This window comes from Salvelinus namaycush, chromosome 13 (genome assembly GCF_016432855.1).
Source record: "Salvelinus namaycush isolate Seneca chromosome 13, SaNama_1.0, whole genome shotgun sequence".
Taxonomy (NCBI): Eukaryota; Metazoa; Chordata; class Actinopteri; order Salmoniformes; family Salmonidae; genus Salvelinus; species Salvelinus namaycush.
In genome coordinates, this window is record NC_052319.1 from 37,087,254 (window position 1) to 37,108,451 (window position 21,198).

Genomic DNA, 21,198 nt, shown 5'->3' on the forward strand with positions numbered 1-21,198 from the left:
GATGAGAGTGTGGAGAATGGATAAAACAATACATTTGAGAAGCACTCTCTCCCCCTACTGTATTACCTCACGCTGCACCTCCCCCTACTGTATTACCTCACGCTGCACCTCCCCCTACTGTATTACCTCACGCTGCACCTCCACCTACTGTTTTACCTCACGCTGCACCTCCCCCTACTGTATTACCTCATGCTGCTCCTCCCCCTACTGTATTACCTCACACTGCAACTCCCCCCACTGTATTACCTCACGCTGCACCTCCTCCTACTGTATTACCTCACGCTGCACCTCCCCCTACTGTATTACCTCATGCTGCACCTCCCCCTACTGTATTACCTCACGCTGCACCTCCACCTACTGTTTTACCTCACGCTGCACCTCCCCCTACTGTATTACCTCACGCTGCACCTCCCCCTACTGTATTACCTCACGCTGCACCTCCACCTACTGTTTTACCTCACGCTGCACCTCCCCCTACTGTATTACCTCATGCTGCTCCTCCCCCTACTGTATTACCTCACACTGCAACTCCCCCCACTGTATTACCTCACGCTGCACCTCCTCCTACTGTATTACCTCACGCTGCACCTCCCCCTACTGTATTACCTCACGCTGCACCTCCCCCTACTGTATTACCTCACGCTGCACCTCCACCTACTGTATTTCCTCACGCTGCACCTCCCGCTACTGTATTACATCATGCTGCTCCTCCCCCTACTGTATTACCTCACGCTGCACCTCCACCTACTGTTTTACCTCACGCTGCACCTCCCCCTACTGTATTACCTCACGCTGCACCTCCCCCTACTGTATTACCTCACGCTGCACCTCCTCCTACTGTATTACCACACGCTGCACCTCCCCCTACTGTATTACCTTACGCTGCACCTCCCCCTACTGTATTACCACACGCTGCACCTCCCCCTACTGTATTACCTCTCGCTGTTACCTCCCCCTACTGTATTACCTTACGCTACACCTCCCCCTACTGTATTACCTCACGCTGCACCTCCCCCTGCTGTATTACCTCACGCTGCACCTCCACCTACTGTATTACCTCACGCTGCACCTCCCCCTACTGTATTACATCATGCTGCTCCTCCCCCTACTGTATTACCTCACACTGCACCTCCACCTACTGTTTTACCTCACACTGCACCTCCCCCTACTGTTTTACCTCACGCTGCACCTCCCCCTACTGTATTACCTCACGCTGCACCTCCCCCTACTGTATTACCTCACGCTGCACCTCCCCCTACTGTATTACCACACGCTGCACCTCCCCCTACTGTATTACCTTACGCTGCACCTCCCCCTACTGTATTACCTCACGCTGCACCTCCCCCTACTGTATTACCACACGCTGCACCTCCCCCTACTGTATTACCTTACGCTTCACCTCCCCCTACTGTATTACCTCACGATGTTACCTCCCCCTACTGTATTACCTTACGCTGCACCTCCCCCTACTGTATTACCTCACGCTGTTACCTCCCCCTACTGTATTACCTTACGCTGCACCTCCCCCTACTGTATTACCTCACGCTGTTACCTCCCCCTACTGTATTACTTTACGCTGCACCTCCCCCTACTGTATTACCTCACGCTGCACCTCCTCATTCACTGACCCTTCTTCCAGCCACTGACCCTTCTTCCAGCCAGGACAATGACAACAATAGAGACCAAACAAGATATACTTAAATTATCAGCTAGATATGTGTATCGTAATAATCTGGCTAACCAGCTAGTTAAACAGGAAAAAATGACCTTAAACTAATGTTAAGCAAGGTTTCGTGGCTAGCTACCAATTCTTCGTGGCTAGCTAGCCAGCTAGCCAGTTAGCCCTATTGACTTACTATGGACTTAGAGTACCCCTTCACTGAACAGTCTTCCAGCCAGGACAACGATGGCAATAGAGACGAAACAAGATATAACAGTGTGTTGAACTGAGTCAAACCTCTGTCTGTATTTCACCTCTCTGGTGATTGTGTTCTCTGTAAAGACTGAGCTCTGGTTTCAGTGGTGCCGAAGAATCTATCCAATCTCAGGCTCTTTGACTCTTTGGCTCCAGCAGCTTAAGTGTCTAGGAAGTCCACATATAAAAGACTGTCAGGTTGTTTCTTGATTTGTATGTGTTGTGTGTGTGTGTGTGTGTGTGTGTGTGTGTGTGTGTGTGTGTGTGTGTGTGTGTGTGTGTGTGTGTGTGTGTGTGTGTGTGTGTGTGTGTGTGTGTGTGTGTGTGTGTGTGTGTGAGGAGTCAGTATCTGAATGGGATGTGTGTGAGAATGAGGTGTGCGTGTCCCTGAGTGTGTGTTTGGTCAGATGCCACAAAACCGATTCCTGAGGTCACACATTCTCTTTGTCCAGGGCCGTTGGCAAGGTATCAGGTGGAGTAAAACGTACATCAGTGTTTGCGTGTATATAAGACTGGTTCACACAGAGAGAGATGAGGTGTGGCCCATACTGAGGGAGTAGTACTGCTGGTTCACACAGAGAGAGAGACAGAGAGACGCGGCGTGGCCACTACTGAGGGAGTAGTACTGCTGGTTCACACAGAGAGAGATGAGGTGTGGCCCATACTGAGGGAGTAGTACAGCTGGTTCACACAGAGAGAAAGACAGAGAGACGTGGCGTGGCCCCTACTGAGGGAGTAGTACTGCTGGTTCACAGAGAGACAGAGAGACGCGGCGTGGCCCCTACTGAGGGAGTAGTACTGCTGGTTCACAGAGAGACAGAGAGATGCGGCGTGGCCCCTACTGAGGGAGTAGTATTGCTGGTTCACACAGAGAGAGAGAGACAAGGTGTCGCCCCTACTGAGGGAGTAGTACTGCTGGTTCACACACACAGAGAGAGAGAGAGAGAGAGAGAGAGACGAGGTGTGGCCCCTACTGAGGGAGTAGTACTGCTGGTTCACACAGTGAGAGAGAGAGAGAGAGAGAGAGAGAGAGAGAGTGAGAGAGAGAGAGAGAGAGAGAGAGAGAGAGAGAGACGAGGTGTGGCCCCTACTGAGGGAGTAGTACTGCTGGTTCACACAGAGAGAAAGAGAGATAGACGAGGTGTGGTAGTAGGGCACTAGCCAGGGTTGTAGTGCACTAACCAGGGTACTAAGCAGGTCACTAGCCAGCAAACTAATGAGTGCACCTGCCTCTGCCAGGACAAATAGTTAAATAACCAGAGATGCACAAACCAGGATACTAGGTCACGAACTAGATTACTGACCAGTGGCAACATTACTAAACAGATCACTCAGACAGAATTAGCCAGCACAAAGCAGGCAATAGAGATCAATGAGTCTATGCATACATTCGTCTGTCAGTCCTGGAATATGTGTCTTGTATACCAGACACATCTACAAACATACCATTCAATAAGGAACTAACACAGAAACATCAACAGAAAGCTGGTAAACAAATGAGCTTAGAAAGCTCCATCAGTTCCACTGATGGTGAGTATACAGGCCATGGAAGAACTGGGACATTTTCAGCTTCCAGGAATTGTGTACAGATCCTTGTGACTTGGGGCCGTGCATTATCATGCTGAAACATGAGGTGATTGTGACAGATGAATGGAACAACAATGGACCTCAAGATCTCGTCACGGTGTCTCTGTGCATTTAAATTGCCATCGATAAAATGCAGTTGTGTTCGTTGTCTGTAGTTGATGCCTTGCCCATACTATAACCCCACCGCCACCAGGAGGTACTCTGTTCACAACATTGACATCAGCAAATTGCTCCCCAACACGATGCTGTACACTCTGTCTGCCATCTGCCCAGTATACTTGAAACTGGGATTCATCCGTGAAGAGCACACTTCTCCAGCATGCCAGTGGACATTGAAGGTGAGCATTTGCCCACTGAAGTTGGTTACAATGCCGAACTGCAGTCAGGTCAAGACCCTGGTGAGGATGACGAACACTCAGATGAGCTTCCCTTAAACGGTTTCTGACAGCCTGTGCAGAAATTCCTTGATTGTGCAAACCCACAGTTTCATTAGCTGTCTGAGTGGCTCCTTTCAGACAATCCCGCAGATGAAGAAGCCGGATGTGGAGATGCTGGGCTGGCATGGTTACACATGGTCTGCGGTTGTGAGGCCGGTTGGACATACTGCCAAATTCTCTATAATTACGTTGGAGGCAGCCAATAGAAGAGAAATGAACATTAAATTCTCTGGCAACAGCTCTGGTTGACTTTCCTGCAGTCAGCATGCCAATTGCACGCTCCCTCTAAACATCTGTGGCATTGTGTTGTGTGAAAAAACATTTTAGAGTGGCCTTTTTTGTCCCCAGAACAAGGTGCACCTGTGTAATGATAATGTTGTTTAATCAGCTTCTTGATATGCCACACCTGTCAGGTAGATGGATTACCTTGGCAAAGTAGAAATGCTTACTAACAGGGATGTAAACAAATTTATGCACAAAATTTGAGACAAATAAGCTTTTTGTGCATATGGAACATTTCTGTGATCTTTTATTTAAGCTCATGAAACATGGGACTAACACTTTACATGTTGTGTTTATATCTTTGTTCAGTATATACGTGCCTTCGGAAAGTATTCAGACCCTTTGACTTTTTCCATATTTTGTTTGTTACGTTACAGCCTTATTCTAAAATGAATTAAATTAAACATTTTCCTCAGCAATCTACACACAATACCCTACAATGACAAAGCAAAAACATGTTTTTAGAAATGTTTGCAAATTTATTAAAAATAAAAAACAGAAATAACTTATTTACATAAATATTCAGACCGTTTGAGCTCAGGTGCATCCTGTTTATATTGATCATTCTTGAGATGTTTCTACAACTTGATTCCACCTGTGGTAAATTCAATTGATTGTACATTATTATGAAAGGCACACATCTGTCTATATAAGGTCCCACAGTTGACAGTGCATGTCAGAGCAAAAACCAAGCCACGAGGTCAAGGGAATTGTCCTTAGAGCTCCGAGACAGGATTGTGTCGAGGCACAGATCTGGGGAAGGGTACCAAAAACATTTCTGCAGCATTGAATGTCCCCAAGAACACAGTGACCTCCATCATTCTTAAATGGAGGAAGTTTGGAACCACCAAGACTCTTCCTAGAGTTGGCCGCCCGGCCAAACTGAGCAATCAGGGCCTTGGTCAGGGGGGTGACAAAGAACTCGATGGTCACTCTGACAGAGCTCCAGAGTTCCTCTGTGGAGATGGGAGAACCTTCCAGAAGGACAACCATCTCTGCAGCACCACCAAACAGGCTTTTATGTAGAATGTTCACACTGAAGCCACTCCTCAGTAAAAGGCACATGACAGCCCGCTTGGAGTTTGCCAAAAGGCACCTAAAGACTGTCAGACCATGAGAAACAAGATTATCTGGTCTGATGAAACCAAGATTGAACTTGTTGACCTGAATGCCAAGCGTCACGTCTGGAGGAAAGCTGGCACCATCCCTGCGGTGAGGCATGGTGGTGGCAGCATCATGCTGTGGTAATGTTTTTCAGCGGCAGGGACTTGGAGACCAGTCAGGATCGAGGCAAAGATGAACGGAGCAAAGTACAGGGAGATCCTTGATGAAAACCTTCTTTCAGAGCATTCAGGACCTCAGACTGGGGCGATTTGTAAGTTTTTAAAATACATTTGCAAAATGTATAAAAACCTGTTTTTGCTTTGTCATTATGGGGTATTGTGTGTCGATTGATGAGGGGAAAAAAATATTTAATACATTTTAGAATAAGGCTGTAATGTAACAAAATGTGGAAAAAGCCAAGGGGTCTGAATACTTTCCAGAGGCACTGTATGATGATTTCCTATTTATGAACGGTAGGGTGAAGTTCCACCCAGGTTTCCTTTATCATTAATATTGAAGTTGGAACAGTCACAAAAAAAAAATCGAAGGCTCTTTCTTGCCACTGTGTTCTTTTGTTCACGAGCCATGCTCGGTGCTGTGTAAATATCACACAGTAAACACAGCAGTTCAAACACATGACTTAGTGGTTTATCAGGACAATAAAGTCATTGGAGTTTTTGACCCTTGTTTCTGATCTATGACCTCAGGCATGGGTCAGACTTCTGTCTGTCTGTCTGACTCTTCCTCTCCATCTCTCTCTCCCCCTCTCTCTCCCCCTCTCTCCATGTGTGTGTGATTGTGTAGTTTCTAAAGAGCACATGTAATTATGTTTTGCAATGTCTAACTTCTATTTCCCCCTCTCTTTGTGTGGGTCCCTCTCTCTCTCTCTCTCTCTCTCTCTCTCTCTCTCTCTCTCTCTCTCTCTCTCTCTCTCTCTCTCTCTCTCTCTCTCTCTCTCTCTCTCTCTCTGTCTCTCTCTCTCTCTCTCTCTCTCTCTCTCAATTCCATTCAATTCAATTCAATTCAATTCAATTCAAGGGGCTTTATTGGCATGGGAAACATGTGTTAACATTGCCAAAGCAAGTGAGGTAGATAGTATACAAAAGTGAAATAAACAATAAAAATGAACAGTAAACATTACACATACAGAAGTTTCAAAACAATAAAGACATCTCTCTCTCTCTCTCTCTCTCTGTGTATTTATGTCTCTCTCTCTCTCCCTCTCTGTCTCTCTATGTCTCTCTGTCTCTGTCTCTCTCTTTCTCTCTCTCTCTCTCTCTCTCTCTCTCTCTCTCTCTCTCTCTCTCTCTCTCTCTCTCTCTCTCTGTCTCTCTCTCTCTATGTCTCTGTCTCTCTCTCTCTCTGTCTCTCTCTCTGTCTCTCTCTCTCTCTATGTCTCTGTCTCTCTCTCTCTCTCTCTCTCTCTCTCTCTCTGTCTCTCTCTCTCTATGTCTCTGTCTCTCTCTGTGTCTCTGTCTCTCTCTATGTCTCTCTCTCTCTCTATGTCTCTGTCTCTCTCTCTCTCTCTGTCTCTCTCTCTCTATGTCTCTGTCTCTCTCTGTGTCTCTGTCTCTCTATGTCTCTCTCTCTCTCTATGTCTCTGTCTCTCTCTCTCTCTCTCTCTCTCTCTCTCTGTCTCTCTCTCTCTCTCTCTATGTCTCTGTCTCTCTCTATGTCTCTGTCTCTCTCTCTCTCTCTCTCTCTGTCTCTCTCTCTCTATGTCTCTGTCTCTCTCTGTGTCTCTGTCTCTCTCTATGTCTCTCTCTCTCTCTATGTCTCTGTCTCTCTCTCTCTCTCTCTCTCTCTCTCTCTCTCTCTCTCTCTCTCTCTCTCTCTCTCTCTCTCTCTGTCTCTGTCTCTCTATGTCTCTGTCTCTCTCTGTGTCTCTGTCTCTCTCTCTGTCTCTCTCTCTCTCTATGTCTCTGTCTCTCTCTCTCTCTCTCTCTCTCTGTCTCTCTCTCTCTATGTCTCTGTCTCTCTCTGTGTCTCTGTCTCTCTCTATGTCTCTCTCTCTCTCTATGTCTCTGTCTCTCTCTCTCTCTCTCTCTCTCTGTCTCTCTCTCTCTATGTCTCTGTCTCTCTCTCTCTCTGTCTCTCTCTCTCTCTATGTCTCTGTCTCTGTCTCTCTCTCTGTCTCTCTCTCTCTCTCTGTCTCTCTCTCTCTATGTCTCTGTCTCTCTCTGTGTCTCTGTCTCTCTCTCTGTCTCTCTCTCTGTCTCTCTCTCTGTCTCTCTCTCTCTCTGTCTCTCTCTCTCTCTCTCTCTCTGTCTCTCTCTCTCTATGTCTCTGTCTCTCTCTGTGTCTCTGTCTCTCTCTATGTCTCTCTCTGCAGGTGCTGTACAACATGTTTAACTTCGTAGCAGAAATGCCGATGGTGGAGCCGGTCGATGTATTTCTGGGCGTGGCTAGGTTCTTCGTGGTGGGCCTGGGGGGTATGGGCTTTGGTGTCATCTTTGGCTTCGTAGCCTCCTTCACCACACGTTTCACCTCTAACGTCAGGGAGATAGAACCCCTCTTTATCTTCATGTACAGCTACCTGGCCTACCTGGTAGCAGAGCTGTTCTCCATCTCCAGCATCATGGCGTGAGTGGACGAATGAGCATGCACATTGGGCCTACACACACACACACACACATGTATACATGCATGAAAACACACATGCATACACTAAAACACACACACAGCACTGACGACTCTGTGTCATGTCTGTCCACAGCATTGTGACCTGTGCCCTGACCATGAAGTACTATGTGGAGGAGAATGTCTCCCAGCGGTCCTGCACCACTATCCGCCATGTGGTCAAGATGTTGGGCACCATCTCAGAAACCCTCATCTTCTTCTTCCTGGGCGTGGTCACCATAACAACAGAACACGAGTGGAACTGGGGCTACATCATGTTCACGCTGCTGTTGGCCTTAGTGTGGAGAGGCCTGGGTACGAGGGGGAGAGGGTGTGTGTGTGTGTGTGTGTGTGTGTGTGTGTGTGTGTGTGTGTGTGTGTGTGTGTGTGTGTGTGTGTGTGTGTGTGTGTGTGTGTGTGTGTGTGTGTGTGTGTGTGTGTGTGTGTGGCAAAGTGTGTTGTGAGTTACCTTACAAAGATGAGCCAATCTGTGCAATGCCTTACTCAGGCTGATCAGTTTTAATATGGAGTGAAAGATCCTGATTCTCACCTGTAACCTTTCGCCCTTTACCTCCACTCCTCCCAGGTGTCCTGGTGCTGACCCAGATCATTAACCCTTTCCGCACCATCCCCTTCAACTTCAAGGACCAGTTTATTCTGGGTTATGGTGGCCTGCGAGGGGCAATCTCCTTTGCCCTGGTCTTCACCCTGCCAGACAGCATCGGCCGCAAGAAACTCTTTGTCACCACCACCATCTGTATGATCATGTTCACAGTCTTCATCCAGGTAGGAGACAAGTCATCCAGAAGGCATCTAGACGCCTGGTTTAGTACTATCTACCTGATCAGAACCATTCATTTCCTGCTCAGGGAATCAGCATACGGCCCCTGATCGAGTTCATCAACGTCCGCAGAACCAACCGCAACCTGGAGACCATCAACGTAGAGATCCACTCCAGGGTAGGTCAATAAATAATGTTTGTTTGTTTTTCTTATAATTGGCTTGTTATTTTTTCTGTACAGTACACAGTTCAGGTCTGCAGTGTAATGCTATGTTTTGGCTCACTGTGTGTGTAGCCACCTGTAACCCCTCCCCTCTCATCCCTCAGCTCATAGAGCACACCATCTCTGGGGTAGAGGACCTCTGTGGCCAGTGGAGCCACTACTACTGGAAGGACAAGTAAGAGCTTCCTTTTCCTGTTTCATCACTTCCTTCCTGTCCATCTACTCCCAGGGTAGCATAGTTTAGGGCGGCAGGTCTGTTTCAAATACACGGGACGACAAGGTGACAATAAAATATATACAGTACGAGTCACAAGTTTGGACACACAGTTTTTTGGTTACCACATTATTCCATATGTGTTATTTCATAGTTTTGATGTCTTCACTATTATTCTACAATGTAGAAAATAGTAAAAATAAAGAAAAACCCTTGAATGAGTAGGTGGGTCCAAACTTTTGACTGGTACTGTGTGTGTTCTTCTTTTTATTATGTGGCTTCCTCGTCTCCTTTCATCCATCTGCTATGTCTACTTACTTAAAAGTGACATCCTTAGGGGCATCATTTGCCTTCACCTAACCTGTGTTTAAAGAGCAGTAAAGATGAACTGGGGGAAGTGACTTCTGCTGCTTCATATTAATCAAATGTCACCGGGTGTATATTTTGTTTCCTTGTAACATTGCATTTGATAGCTCAGTCCCTACCTGTTTCCCTAGTGAACTGATGGTGAGTTTAAAGTTTTTCGGTCGATCAACTTGCGTTCTAGATTTTCCTGTCTGCGGTTTTTGTTTTTTTGTTGCCATTGTTCTGGCTGTGAAAGCGTGGGTTGACATTTTACTAGAATTCAGTGTCGTGTTCCTTTGAGCTGTAACATCTCTCATGAGTGGCTTCCTCTTTTCCCCCTATGCCCCGAAGAAATGTACAGTCCTTCCACTGTAACAATACACCCTCATCCCCTCTATGACCCATATCCTCACTACACCCCTCTCTACACCAGAACGGGTTTGTCTGGTGTCCTTTTTAAGTCATCTTAGGTCAACTCTGCTAGTCAGAACTTGTCCTCATCCCATGAAGCAAAGCACAGCCCCATTCCCTCTCTTCTTTTGTTTCCATGAACATAAGCCATAGCCTTTTGGAGGGCTTTGGGAAGAGCTTACATCTATCCAGTTTATATAACTCTGTGTGAACACCAAGGCAGGAGTTTAATATTGCTTCCATGGGTATTATGAAATGCTTCTGTCTGTGAGTGTCTGTGATAATGTTTAGTATCTGCCCTCTTTGTCAGGTTTCTGAAGTTTAATAACCGTCTCTCCAACCCATATGTCAGGTTTCTGAAGTTTAATAACCGTCTCTCCAACCCCTATGTCAGGTTTATGAAGTTTAATAACCGTCTCTCCAACCCCTATGTCAGGTTTCTGAAGTTTAATAACCGGATCCTGCGTAAGATCCTGATCAGGGATAACCGGGCAGAGTCTAGCATTGTGGCTCTGTACAAGAAGCTGGAGCTGCAGAACGCAATGGAGATACTGGACACAGTGTCTGGCGACATCAACGCTGGTTCCTCCATTGTCCCTCTACAGTACGTTTATCCTCTCTCTCCCTCTAGCTCTTGCTCACTCTCTCTCTCTCTTTTGCTCTCTCTCTCTTGCTCTCTCTCTCTCGCTTGCTCTCCCTCTCTCTCTCTCTCGCTTGCTCTCTCTCACTCTCTTGCTCTCTCTCTCGCTTGTTCTCCCTCTCTCTCTCTCTCTCTCGATTGCTCTCTCTCTCTCACTCTCTTGCTCTCTCTCTTGCTCTCTCTTTTGCTCTGTCTCTCTCTCTCTCTCTCTCTCTCTCACTCTCTTGCTCTCTCTTTTGCTCTCTCTCTCTCTCTCTCTCTCTCTCTCTCTCTCTCTCTCTCTCTCTCTCTCTCTCTCTCTCTCTGTGTCTTTCTGTGGCCTTGTCCCTTTCTCTGTGTCTCTATCTGCCCCCCCTGCTGTCTCTCATACACTTCTTTTCATCTTATCCACCCATCATCCCTCACACATTACCCTTTTAACCTCAACGGGTCAGATGGGTATTTAAGCGATAAGTCCAGAAGGGTTTGGTATATGGTCAATATACCAAGGCTAAGGGCTGTTCTTAAGCACAACGCAACTAAGAGTGCCTGGATAAAGCCCTTAGCCATATACCACAAATCCCGAGGTGCCTTATTGCAATTATAAACTGGTTACCAACGTAATTAGAGCAGTAAAAATAAATCATGTTTCATACCCATGGTATACCACGGCTGTCAGCCAATGAGCATTCAGGGCTCGAACCACCCAGATTATAATGGGTAATACCTAAGCATTCTGTAATTTCTTTATTTTTTTAGGGGATAGATCCGCTTTAATTTTGCAGATAGATTGTGGCTTCCATCAGTTTAATTGTCTGCATCATTTCCAATTCCCCAAATATTTTTTGGTGTAAATATTTATACGGTATATCAAATATATACAGGGCATTCGGAAAGTATTCAGACCCCTTGACTTTTTCCACATTTTGTTACGTTACAGCCTTATTCTAAAATTAATTAAATTAAATTTTTAAATTGTTTTTCCCCCCTCATCAATCTACACACAATACCCCATAATGACAAAGCAAAAACCACTTTTGAGAAATGTTTGCACAAACAATTACGAAATATCACATTTACATAAGATTTCAGACCCTTTACTCAGTAAAGGCATCAAGTCTTCTTGGGTATGACGCTACAAGTTTGGCACACCTGTATTTGGGGAGTTTCTCCCATTCTTCTCTGCAGATCCTCTCAACCTCTGTCAGGTTGGATGTGGAGCGTTGTGCACAGAGATGTTCGATCGGGTTCAAGTCCGGGATCTGGCTGGGCCACTCAAGGACATTCAGAGACTTGTCCTGAAGCCACTCCTGCGTTGTCTTGGCTGTGTGCTTAGGGTCGTTGCCCTGTTGGAAGGTGAACCTTCGCCCCCAGTCGAGGACCTGAGCGCTCTGGAGCAGATTTTCATCAAGGATCACTCTGTACTTTGCTCCGTTAATCTTTCCCTCGATCCTGACTAATCTCCCAGTCCCTGCTGCTGAAAAACATCCCCACAGCATGATGCTGGTCTGGAGGTTTCCTCCAGATGTGACGCTTGGCATTCAGGCCAACGAGTTCAATCTTGGTTTCATCAGACCAGAGAATCTTGCTTCTCATGGTCTGAGAGTCCTTTAGGTGCATTTTGGCAAACTTCTCCACCGATTGCTCAGTTTTGCTGTGTGTGAATACTTTCCGAATGCACTGCATATACATTTTATGGACACAGTATATTTTATATTAGTTATCTTGTTATTTCTAGTACCACCTTTGTGCTCCACTCAACCCCTCCCATCTGTCTCTGAAAACCATCCAGTTTTGATTTCTATTTGCCATATATTTTTCAACTGTGCTGTGATGTTTCACAACAGTTCTGAACCTTTCTATTCTCATAGTTTCTACAGGTTGTAAATTAAAGATGAACATTTTACGAAGAGTATTATTATATTATTGATCGATTGACTATGGCTTTTCAAACCCCCCCAGCAGTGCTATTTCCACAGTTAGCTCCAGATAAATGTTCCAATTCTTCAGCCATTCCTGAACCTGCGACCAAAAATAAGCTACATATGGACAGTACCAAAACAAATGATCTAATGATTCTGTCTCTTCGCAGCAGAATCTGCAGAACTGGCATGGTTGTATTTGTGTATCAGTTCATAGACCATGTGCCATGGAATCTGTACATCAATCATCTCTTTTGAGAGATTATTATTTTGCCGTCTATATGTCACAGTTGTACATTTGTTGGTCCTTAAATGAAACTGGTATACTTTTTTATTTATCAGCAATTTCGGTCTTTAATGCAAGGCCAACAAACGAGTTCCTTACTTTCTCCCCCTTCCACTTGCCTCCTCCAATTTTGTGGTAATGCTGCAATTAGTTGGTTGTAATTTTGGGTAGAGCAGACACTTCCATATATTTTTGTTAGCTGCATGTGTGACATAACTCCACCATTCCTATTTCTGATATCATTTACAAAGATGATATCGTTTTTAAACATTCTGTTATTTCTGTGTTTGTTCCTCTAGCGAGGAGAAGAAGGGCTCTGGTAAACCCAAGAGGAAGTTTGTGGCTGCGGACCTGATGAACATGCATGACATTCTGTCCAAGAACATGTACAAGATCAGACAACGGGTGAGTCGATTCCTTAACAACTTCTTATGGCTGCATCCCGCTACCGGGATCGATATGACAACAGCCAGTGAAAGTGCAGGGCGCCAAATTCAAACAACAGAAATCTCATAATTAAAATGCCTCAAACATACATGTGTTTTATATAATTTTAAAGGTAATCTTGTTGTTAATCCCACCAAAGTGTCCGATTTCAAATATGCTTTTCAGCGAAAGCACTACAAACGATTATGTTAGGTCACCACCAAACCAAAATAAGCACAGCCATTTTTCCAGCGAAAGATAGCTTTCACATAAAGCAGAAATAGAGATAGAATTATTCACTAACCTTTGATTATCTTCATCAGATGACACTCATAGGACTTCATGTTACACAATACATGCATGTTTTGTTTGATAAAGTTCATATTTATAACAAAAAAATCTGAGTTTACATTGGCACGTTACATTCACTAGTTCCAAAAACATCAAGTGATTTTGCATAGCCACATCGTTTCAACAGAAATACTCATCATAAATGTAGATGATAATACAAGTTATACACATGGAATTATAGATATACCTCTCCTTAATGCAACCGCTGTGTCAGATTTCAAAAAAACTTTATGGAAAAAGCAAATCATGCAATAATCTGAGACGGAGCTCAGAACAATAGCCAAATTAGCCGCCATGTTGGGGTCAACAGAAACCAGAAAATACATGATAAATGTTTCCTTACCTTTGATGAACTTCATCAGAATGCAGTCCTAGGAATCCCAGGTCCACAATAAATGCTTGATTTGTTCGATAATGTCCGTTATTTATGTCCAATTAGCTACTTTGGTTAGCGCGTTTGGTAAACAATTCCAAAGTCACAAAGCGCGTCCACTATAACGTGACAAAATGTCCAAAAGTTCCATAACAGTCAGTAGAAACATGTCAAACGATGTACAGAATCAATCTTTAGAATGTTGTTAACATACATCTTGAATAACGTTCCAACCGGAGAATTACATCGACTTCAATTGAGAGATGGAACGGAGCTCACTCTCACGTGAACGCGCCAGTACAATGCGTGGGCACCTCATGGCAGTGATTACTAATTTCTGTCTCCTTCGACCCCCCTTCACATTAGAGTCATCAGACAAAGTTCTATTGACTGTTGACATCTAGTGGAAGCCGTAGGAAGTGAAAACTCATCAATATCTCGCTGTAATTTCAATGAGAGCTTGGTTGAAAATCTGCCACCTCAAAATATATTCAAACAGGAAGTGGAACTTCTCAGGTTTTTGCCTGCCATATGAGTTCTGTTATACTCACAGACATAATTCAAACAGTTTTAGAAACTTCAGAGTGTTTTCTATCCAATACGAATAATAATATGCATATATTAGCAACTGCGACTGAGGAGCAGGCAGTTTACTATGGGCACCTCTGTGCACCTTTCATCCAAGCTACTCAATACTGCCCCTGCAGCCATAAGAAGTTAACAAGGTTTACCTTACGCAGAGCCCTGTTTGTTACATGAAAGTTTGTGCTTCCATACCTGTGTGTGCTGTTTTGCATAATGCCTGTGGTCGGCAGTACATTTCCATAAGCGACCTCACCTTTTGAAAACGAGCCACAGGGAGTGTGCTTGTGTTGGGATTCTCTCTGTGACCTTATCTTATTATCTGCCCACTCCTTCACAGCCCCCCCCCCACAACACAAACGCAAACACAAACACACCTGTTACTGTCACAGATCTCATTGTATCATTGGTTTCGACATTCATCATGTGATGTGTTGACTTTCTATTGGAACCGTTCGACTTCCACTCTCCTAAGCCCTAAAACAGGTCTGACAGCTCCCACCATACGGCCATCATTTCATTTTTTTTCTTTTTTCAATTTGACCTTTATTTACTAACTACGGAAGTCAGTTAAGAACAAATTCTTATTTTCAATGATGGCCTAGGAACAGTGGGTTAACTGCCTTGTTCAGAGGCAGAACAACAGATGTTTTACCTTGTCAGCTCGGGGATTTAATCTTGCAACTTTTCGGTTACTAGTCCAACGCTCTTACCACTAGGCTACCTGCCGCCTCGGTTAGAGTGTCTGTTGATCACCAAACCCGTGTACTAGATCTACCCATTACACAAATAACCTAGGGATGCTTATACCTATCCAATCCTCTCAGATCTACAGAAGTGAAGTATATTGGATTAGGGGCAATGGGTTTATTAGGGGCATTGGGCGTCTCTCTGTAGTGATGAGTGTTTTCCAGGAGAGAGGGAGGTACGGCAGCTCGTTAGACACAAACAGAGCCAGGTATCGTTCAGATAAGCATCATGGTTCAGACAGGTCAGGGTGTGGCCAGCTACGTTTGGGTGACTGCCCAGAGCCACAGGCACAGAAAGAAGAGGGTATTGTGGTAAAACATAAAAGCTGGAGTGTGTAAAATCCACTCTCGTTGTGTAATCAGGAGTGTAGGCAAAAGCACTCTCTCTGTAAGGACTGCTGTGTCATTGTGTTATTAAGAGAATACAGCTGCAATTAGGTGTGTCGTTAGTGGGTTTGTCATTAGTGTGTGTGTCATTAGTGTGTGTGTGTCATTAGTGTGTCATTAGTGTGTGTGTGTGTCATTAGTGTGTGTGTGTGTGTGTGTGTGTGTGTGTCATTAGTGTGTGTGTGTGTGTCATTAGTGTGTGTCTCATTAATGTGTGTGTGTGTGTCATTAGTGTGTGTGTCATTAGTGTGTGTGTGTGTGTGTCATTAGTGTGTGTGTGTGTGTGTGTGTGTGTGTGTGTGTGTGTGTGTGTGTGTGTGTGTGTGTGTGTGTGTGTGTGTGTGTGTGTGTGTGTGTCATTAGTGTGTGTGTGTGTGTGTGTGTGTCATTAGTGTGTGCGTCATTAGTGTGTGTGTGTGTGTGTGTCATTAGTGTGTGTTTGTGTGTCATTAGTGTGTGTGTGTCATTAGTGTGTGTGTGTGTGTGTCATTAGTGATTGTGTGTGCGTCATTAGTCTGTGTGTGTGTGTCATTAGTCTGTGTGTGTGTGTCATTTGTGTGTGTGTGTCATTAGTGTGTGTGTGTGTCATTAGTGATTGTGTGTGTGTGTGTGTGTGTGTGTGTCATTAGTGTGTGTGTGTCATTAGTGTGTGTGTGTCATTAGTGTGTGTGTGTGTGTCATTAGTGATTGTGTGTGCGTCATTAGTCTGTGTGTGTGTGTGTCATTAGTGTGTGTGTGTGTGTGTCATTTGTGTGTGTGTGTCATTAGTGTGTGTGTGTGTGTGTGTCATTAGTGATTGTGTGTGTGTGTGTCATTAGTGTGTGTGTGTGTGTGTGTGTGTGTGTGTGTGTGTGTGTGTGTGTGTGTGTGTGTGTGTGTGTGTGTGTGTGTCATTAGTGTGTGTGCCATTAGTGTTTGTGTGTCATTCGTGTGTGTGTGTCATTAGTGTGTGTGTTGCATTAGTGATTGTGTGTGTGTGTCATTAGTGTGTGTGTGTGTGTGTGTGGCATTAGTGTGTGTGCCGTTATTGTTTGTGTGTCATTAGTGTGTGTGCCATTAGTGTGTGTATATGTCATTAGTGTGTGTGTCATTAGTGTGTGTGTGTGTGTCATTAGTGTGTCATTAGTGTGTCATTAGTGTGTGTGTGTGTCATTAGTGTGTGTGTCATTAGTGTGTGTGTGTGTCATTAGTGTGTGTGTCATTAGTGTGTGTGTGTGTGTGTGTGTGTGTGTGTGTGTGTGTGTGTGTGTGTGTGTGTGTCTGTGTCATTAGTGTGTGTGTGTGTCATTAATGTGTGTGCCATTAGTGTGTGTGTCATTAGTGTGTGTGTGTGTAGTTAGTGTGTGTGTCATTAGTGTGTGTGTGTCATTAGTGTGTGTATGTGTGTGTCATTAGTGTGTGTGCAGTTAGTGTGTGTGTCTGTGTCATTAGTGTGTGTGTCATTAGTGTGTACCATTAGTGTGTGTGTCATTAGTGTGTGTGTGTGTGTGTGTGTGTGTCATTAGTGTGTGTGTGTCATTAATGTGTGTGCCATTAGTGTGTGTGTCATTAGTGTGTGTGTGTAGTTAGTGTGTGTGTGTCATTAGTGTGTGTATGTGTGTGTCATTAGTTTGTGTGTCATTAGTGTGTGTGCAGTTAGTGTGTGTGTCTGTGTCATTAGTGTGTTTGTCATTAGTGTGTACCATTAGTGTGTGTGTCATTAGTGTGTTTGTCATTAGTGTGTGTGTCATTAGTGTGTGTGTCATTAGTGTGTGTGTCATTAGTGTGTGTACCATTAGTCTGTGTGTCATTAATGTGTTTGTCATTAGTGTGTGTCATTAGTGTGTGTGTCGTTAGTGTGTTTGTCATTAGTGTGTGTACCATTAGTGTGTGTGTCATTTGTGTTTTTGTCATTAGTGTGTGTGTCGCTAGTGTGTGTGTCATTAGCGTGTGTGTAGTTAGTGTGTTTGTCATTAGTGTGTGTGTCATTAGGAGATTAAAGCAGGGTGGTACAGATAGAGCTACTGTATGTAGAAACCCCATGTTAGATTGGGCGTGTTTCCTTCAATATGTTGGCCTCTGCTGCACGATGGCGTTGTATCCGATTTTCTATGCAGTGTGTGTTTTATGTAATGTGTTGTGTGTTATAGTGCGTGTTATCAGACGGTGGGTGTGTCTTATGTATTGTATGTTTCTCTGTGTGTTTTTCCAGACCACGGCGTACACCACCAAGCACTCCCTGCCCAACGACAGCCGGACAAAAGAGATCCTGATCCGACGGCACACCAGCATCCGACGCAGCCTCCGACCCGGCAGCTTAAACGGACCGGTGCGGAACACACGGACTTACAGTACCAGTCAAAAGTTTGGACGCACCTACTCATTCAAGGCTTTTTCTTTATTTGTACTATTTTCTACATTGTAGAATAATAGTGAAGACATCAAAACAATGTAATAACACAAATGGAATCATGTAGTAACCATAAAAGTGTTAAACAAATAAAAATATATTTGAGATTTGAGATTCTTCAAAATAGCCACCCTTTGCCTTGATGACAGCTTTGCACACTCTTGGCATTCTCTCAACCAGCTTCAGCTGGAATGCTTTTCCAACAGTCTTGAAGGAGTTCCCACATATTCTGAGCACTTGTTGGCTGCTTTTCCTTCACTCTGCGGTCCAACTAATTTTAAACCATCTCAATTGGGTTGAAGTCGGGTGATTGTGGAGGCCAGGTCATCTGATGCATCACTCCATCACTCTCCTTCTTGGTCAAATAGCCCTTACACAGCCTGGAGGTGTGTTGGGTCATTGTCCTGTTGAAAAACAATGATAGTCCCACTAAGTGCAAACCAGATGGGATTGCATAACGTTGCAGAATGCTGTAGTAGCCATGATGGTTAAGTGTGCCTTGAATTCTAAATAAATCACAGTGTAACCAGCAACTCAACCCCACATCATCACACCCCCTCCTCCATGCTTCACGGTGGAACCACACATGTGGAGATCATCCGTTCACCTACTCTGCGTCTCACAAAACACGGCGGTTGGAACCGAAAATCTCAAATTTGGACTCATCAGACCGAAGGACAAATTTCCACCGGTCTAATGTCCATTTCTCGTGTTTTCTGGCCCAAGCAAGTCTCTTCTTCTTATTGGTGTCCTTTAGTAGTGGTTTCTTTGCAGCAATTCGACCATGAAGGCCTGATTCACGCAATCTCCTCTGAACAGTTGATGTTGAGATGTGTCTGTTACTTGAACTCTGTGCTGCAATTTCTGATGCTGGTAACTCGAATGAACATATCCTCTGCAGCAGAGGTAACTCTGGGTCTTTCTTTCCTGTGGCGGTCCTCATGAGAGCCGAGTTTCATCATATCACTTGATGGTTTTTGCGACTGAACTTGAAGAAACGTTCAAAGTTCTTGAAATTCTCCGGGTTGACTGACCATGTCTTAAAGTAATGATGGACTGTCGTTTCTCTTTGCTTATTTGAGCTTTTCTTGCCATAATATGGACTTGGTCTTTTACCAAATAGGGCCATCTTCTGTATACCACCCCTACCTTGTCACAACTGATTGGCTCAAATGCATTAAGAATTATAGAAATTGCACAAATAAACTTTTAACAAGGCACATCTGTTAATTGAAATGCATTCCAGGTGACTACCTCATGAAGCTGGTTGAGAGAATGCCAAGCGTGTGCAAAGCTGTCATCAAGGCAAAGGGTGGCTACTTGAAGAATCTCAAATATAAAATATATTTTGATTTGTTTAACACTTTTTTCATACAACAGGATTCCATATGTGTTATTTCATAGTTTTGAAGTCTTCACTATTCTACAATGTAGAAAATAGTAAAAATAAAGAATAACCGTTGAATGAGTGGGTGTGTCCACATGTTTGACTGTTACTCTACATTAGGAACATATATTAACCTAAATCATTTACTAGTAATGTTAGAATAGATATTCATCTAAATATTTTAGTATTCATGTTAGTAATGCAGGTCTAGTCTGTGTACAGCATTTCATGATTTGATTTTTTTTTTAAATTACAGGAAAAACCTTTGTTGTGATCAAAGTGTACAACCGCTTATCTCTCTCTTTATTCCCCTCTCACCTCCTCCCTTTTCTCTTTCACTCAGAATGAGGCCAAATCCCAGAAGTACTTTTCTCTCCCTCCAGGGAAGAGTCTGGACTCAAAGTTCCCTCCTCAGAGACTGAGGCATACAGGTGATGCTCAAAATAAAGTGTGTGTGTGTCACTCTATAATCTCTACAATATTTAGGCTCTTTGCACTTCAATGCTTGGATTCTAAACTAAATTGACAATGTCTCTTTCTTTCACTCAGGTAATGATGATGATGAGACCATGTCGGAGGTGGATTACCCATCAGCCCGCTCCAGGTTTAACCAGCCCAGTCGCTCCTCATCCCGAGCAATGCTGCCCCTACGCAGGCTGAACACACTGACAGAGGTGCCCTCTAGCTCTGTAGTGGACCTGGTGGATGAGAGGAGTGGAGGAAGAGGTGCCTGGGGGCGTGGCATGTCCCGACTAAACTCCTCTTCCAGTGACTCCCGGATACCCGTCCCTCGCCACGACCCCTCCAACGGCCCTGATAATGGCTCGTCAGGTGACCATGACAGCGGTGACCACAGGCCAGAGGGGGAGCAGCAGCCCTTGTCACCGACCCCAGCCTGGGCTGCAGAGCCTGGTGAACGGGACGACAGCGGAACGCAGAAACCCCTGCTCAGGCCACAGTGGAAGACTCGGAAACCCTAGAACCCCTGAGGACTAATCAGCTGTCAGGAAAGTAGCAGGAGGACTGCTATAGACTGTCTTGGGTTCTAATCTACAACAACTCCAGAATCTCAGAACTGTGAAGTGTCAAATAGCACAAGATTAAAATGCCCTACAAGCCAAGGGGAATGGATAATTGGATTGTCTACAGTGATTCTCAACTGGGACTTTTTTAATGGGTCAGTGTCAACATTTTTTTTTTTAAATACCCTAGTTGGAACTTAAACAACTAAAACCAGATAGAAAGTGTGTAGAAATGATAATGAACCTATATTTTTATTATAATTTAACCTCTGAACTATTTTTCTTTAAAACAGTGTTCCATATTGAGTTACTAGCAGATTTGGTTGCTTTTGAGATCTTAAACCAGTGAGCATAACATTCTTCATCAAGAATATGTGCAAAATGTAATTATTGACAATGAAAAAAGTGGGACTGTTGTTCCCTTGTCATATAATTTGTACATTTACTATCAATATAGTATTAAAAATAGTTTTCCAGATTGCATTTTGCCCCCCAAAATTGTTTTGATGCCAATATTGGATCGTGACTGAGACAACCTGGTTCAATTTGGGTCCCGAGGCAAAAGCAGTTAAGAACCACTGGTCTACAACCAACCACTCTCTGAAGAACAAAGTCTCTTACAACACATCACTCTAAATAAGATATCAAGTAAAACAATTCAAAAAGACTCATCTTCACTATTAGACTCACAGAGATCCTATTAAATTAATAGAGATTCTATTTGTCATTCTACATTATGTTTATGTGTACACATGCTTGTACTATACCAGGAAGACATTTGATTTAC

At 44.2% G+C, this 21,198-nt stretch overlaps 1 protein-coding gene across 1 annotated transcript in view; it reads left to right on the plus strand.

Annotated features, from left to right (window-relative positions):
* Window positions 1–20,369, plus strand: part of slc9a2 (solute carrier family 9 member 2) — a 32,999-nt gene extending 12,630 nt beyond the window's left edge. Inside the window, exons 4-13 of the mRNA XM_039006593.1 lie at window positions 7,658–7,908; window positions 8,042–8,259; window positions 8,531–8,730; window positions 8,814–8,903; window positions 9,053–9,123; window positions 10,355–10,522; window positions 13,045–13,150; window positions 17,805–17,921; window positions 19,733–19,820; window positions 19,939–20,369. Coding sequence (XP_038862521.1) covers window positions 7,658–7,908; window positions 8,042–8,259; window positions 8,531–8,730; window positions 8,814–8,903; window positions 9,053–9,123; window positions 10,355–10,522; window positions 13,045–13,150; window positions 17,805–17,921; window positions 19,733–19,820; window positions 19,939–20,369 — 1,740 coding nt within the window. The remainder of the gene's footprint in view (window positions 1–7,657; window positions 7,909–8,041; window positions 8,260–8,530; window positions 8,731–8,813; window positions 8,904–9,052; window positions 9,124–10,354; window positions 10,523–13,044; window positions 13,151–17,804; window positions 17,922–19,732; window positions 19,821–19,938) is intronic.
* The last annotated feature ends 829 nt before the right edge of the window (window positions 20,370–21,198 follow it).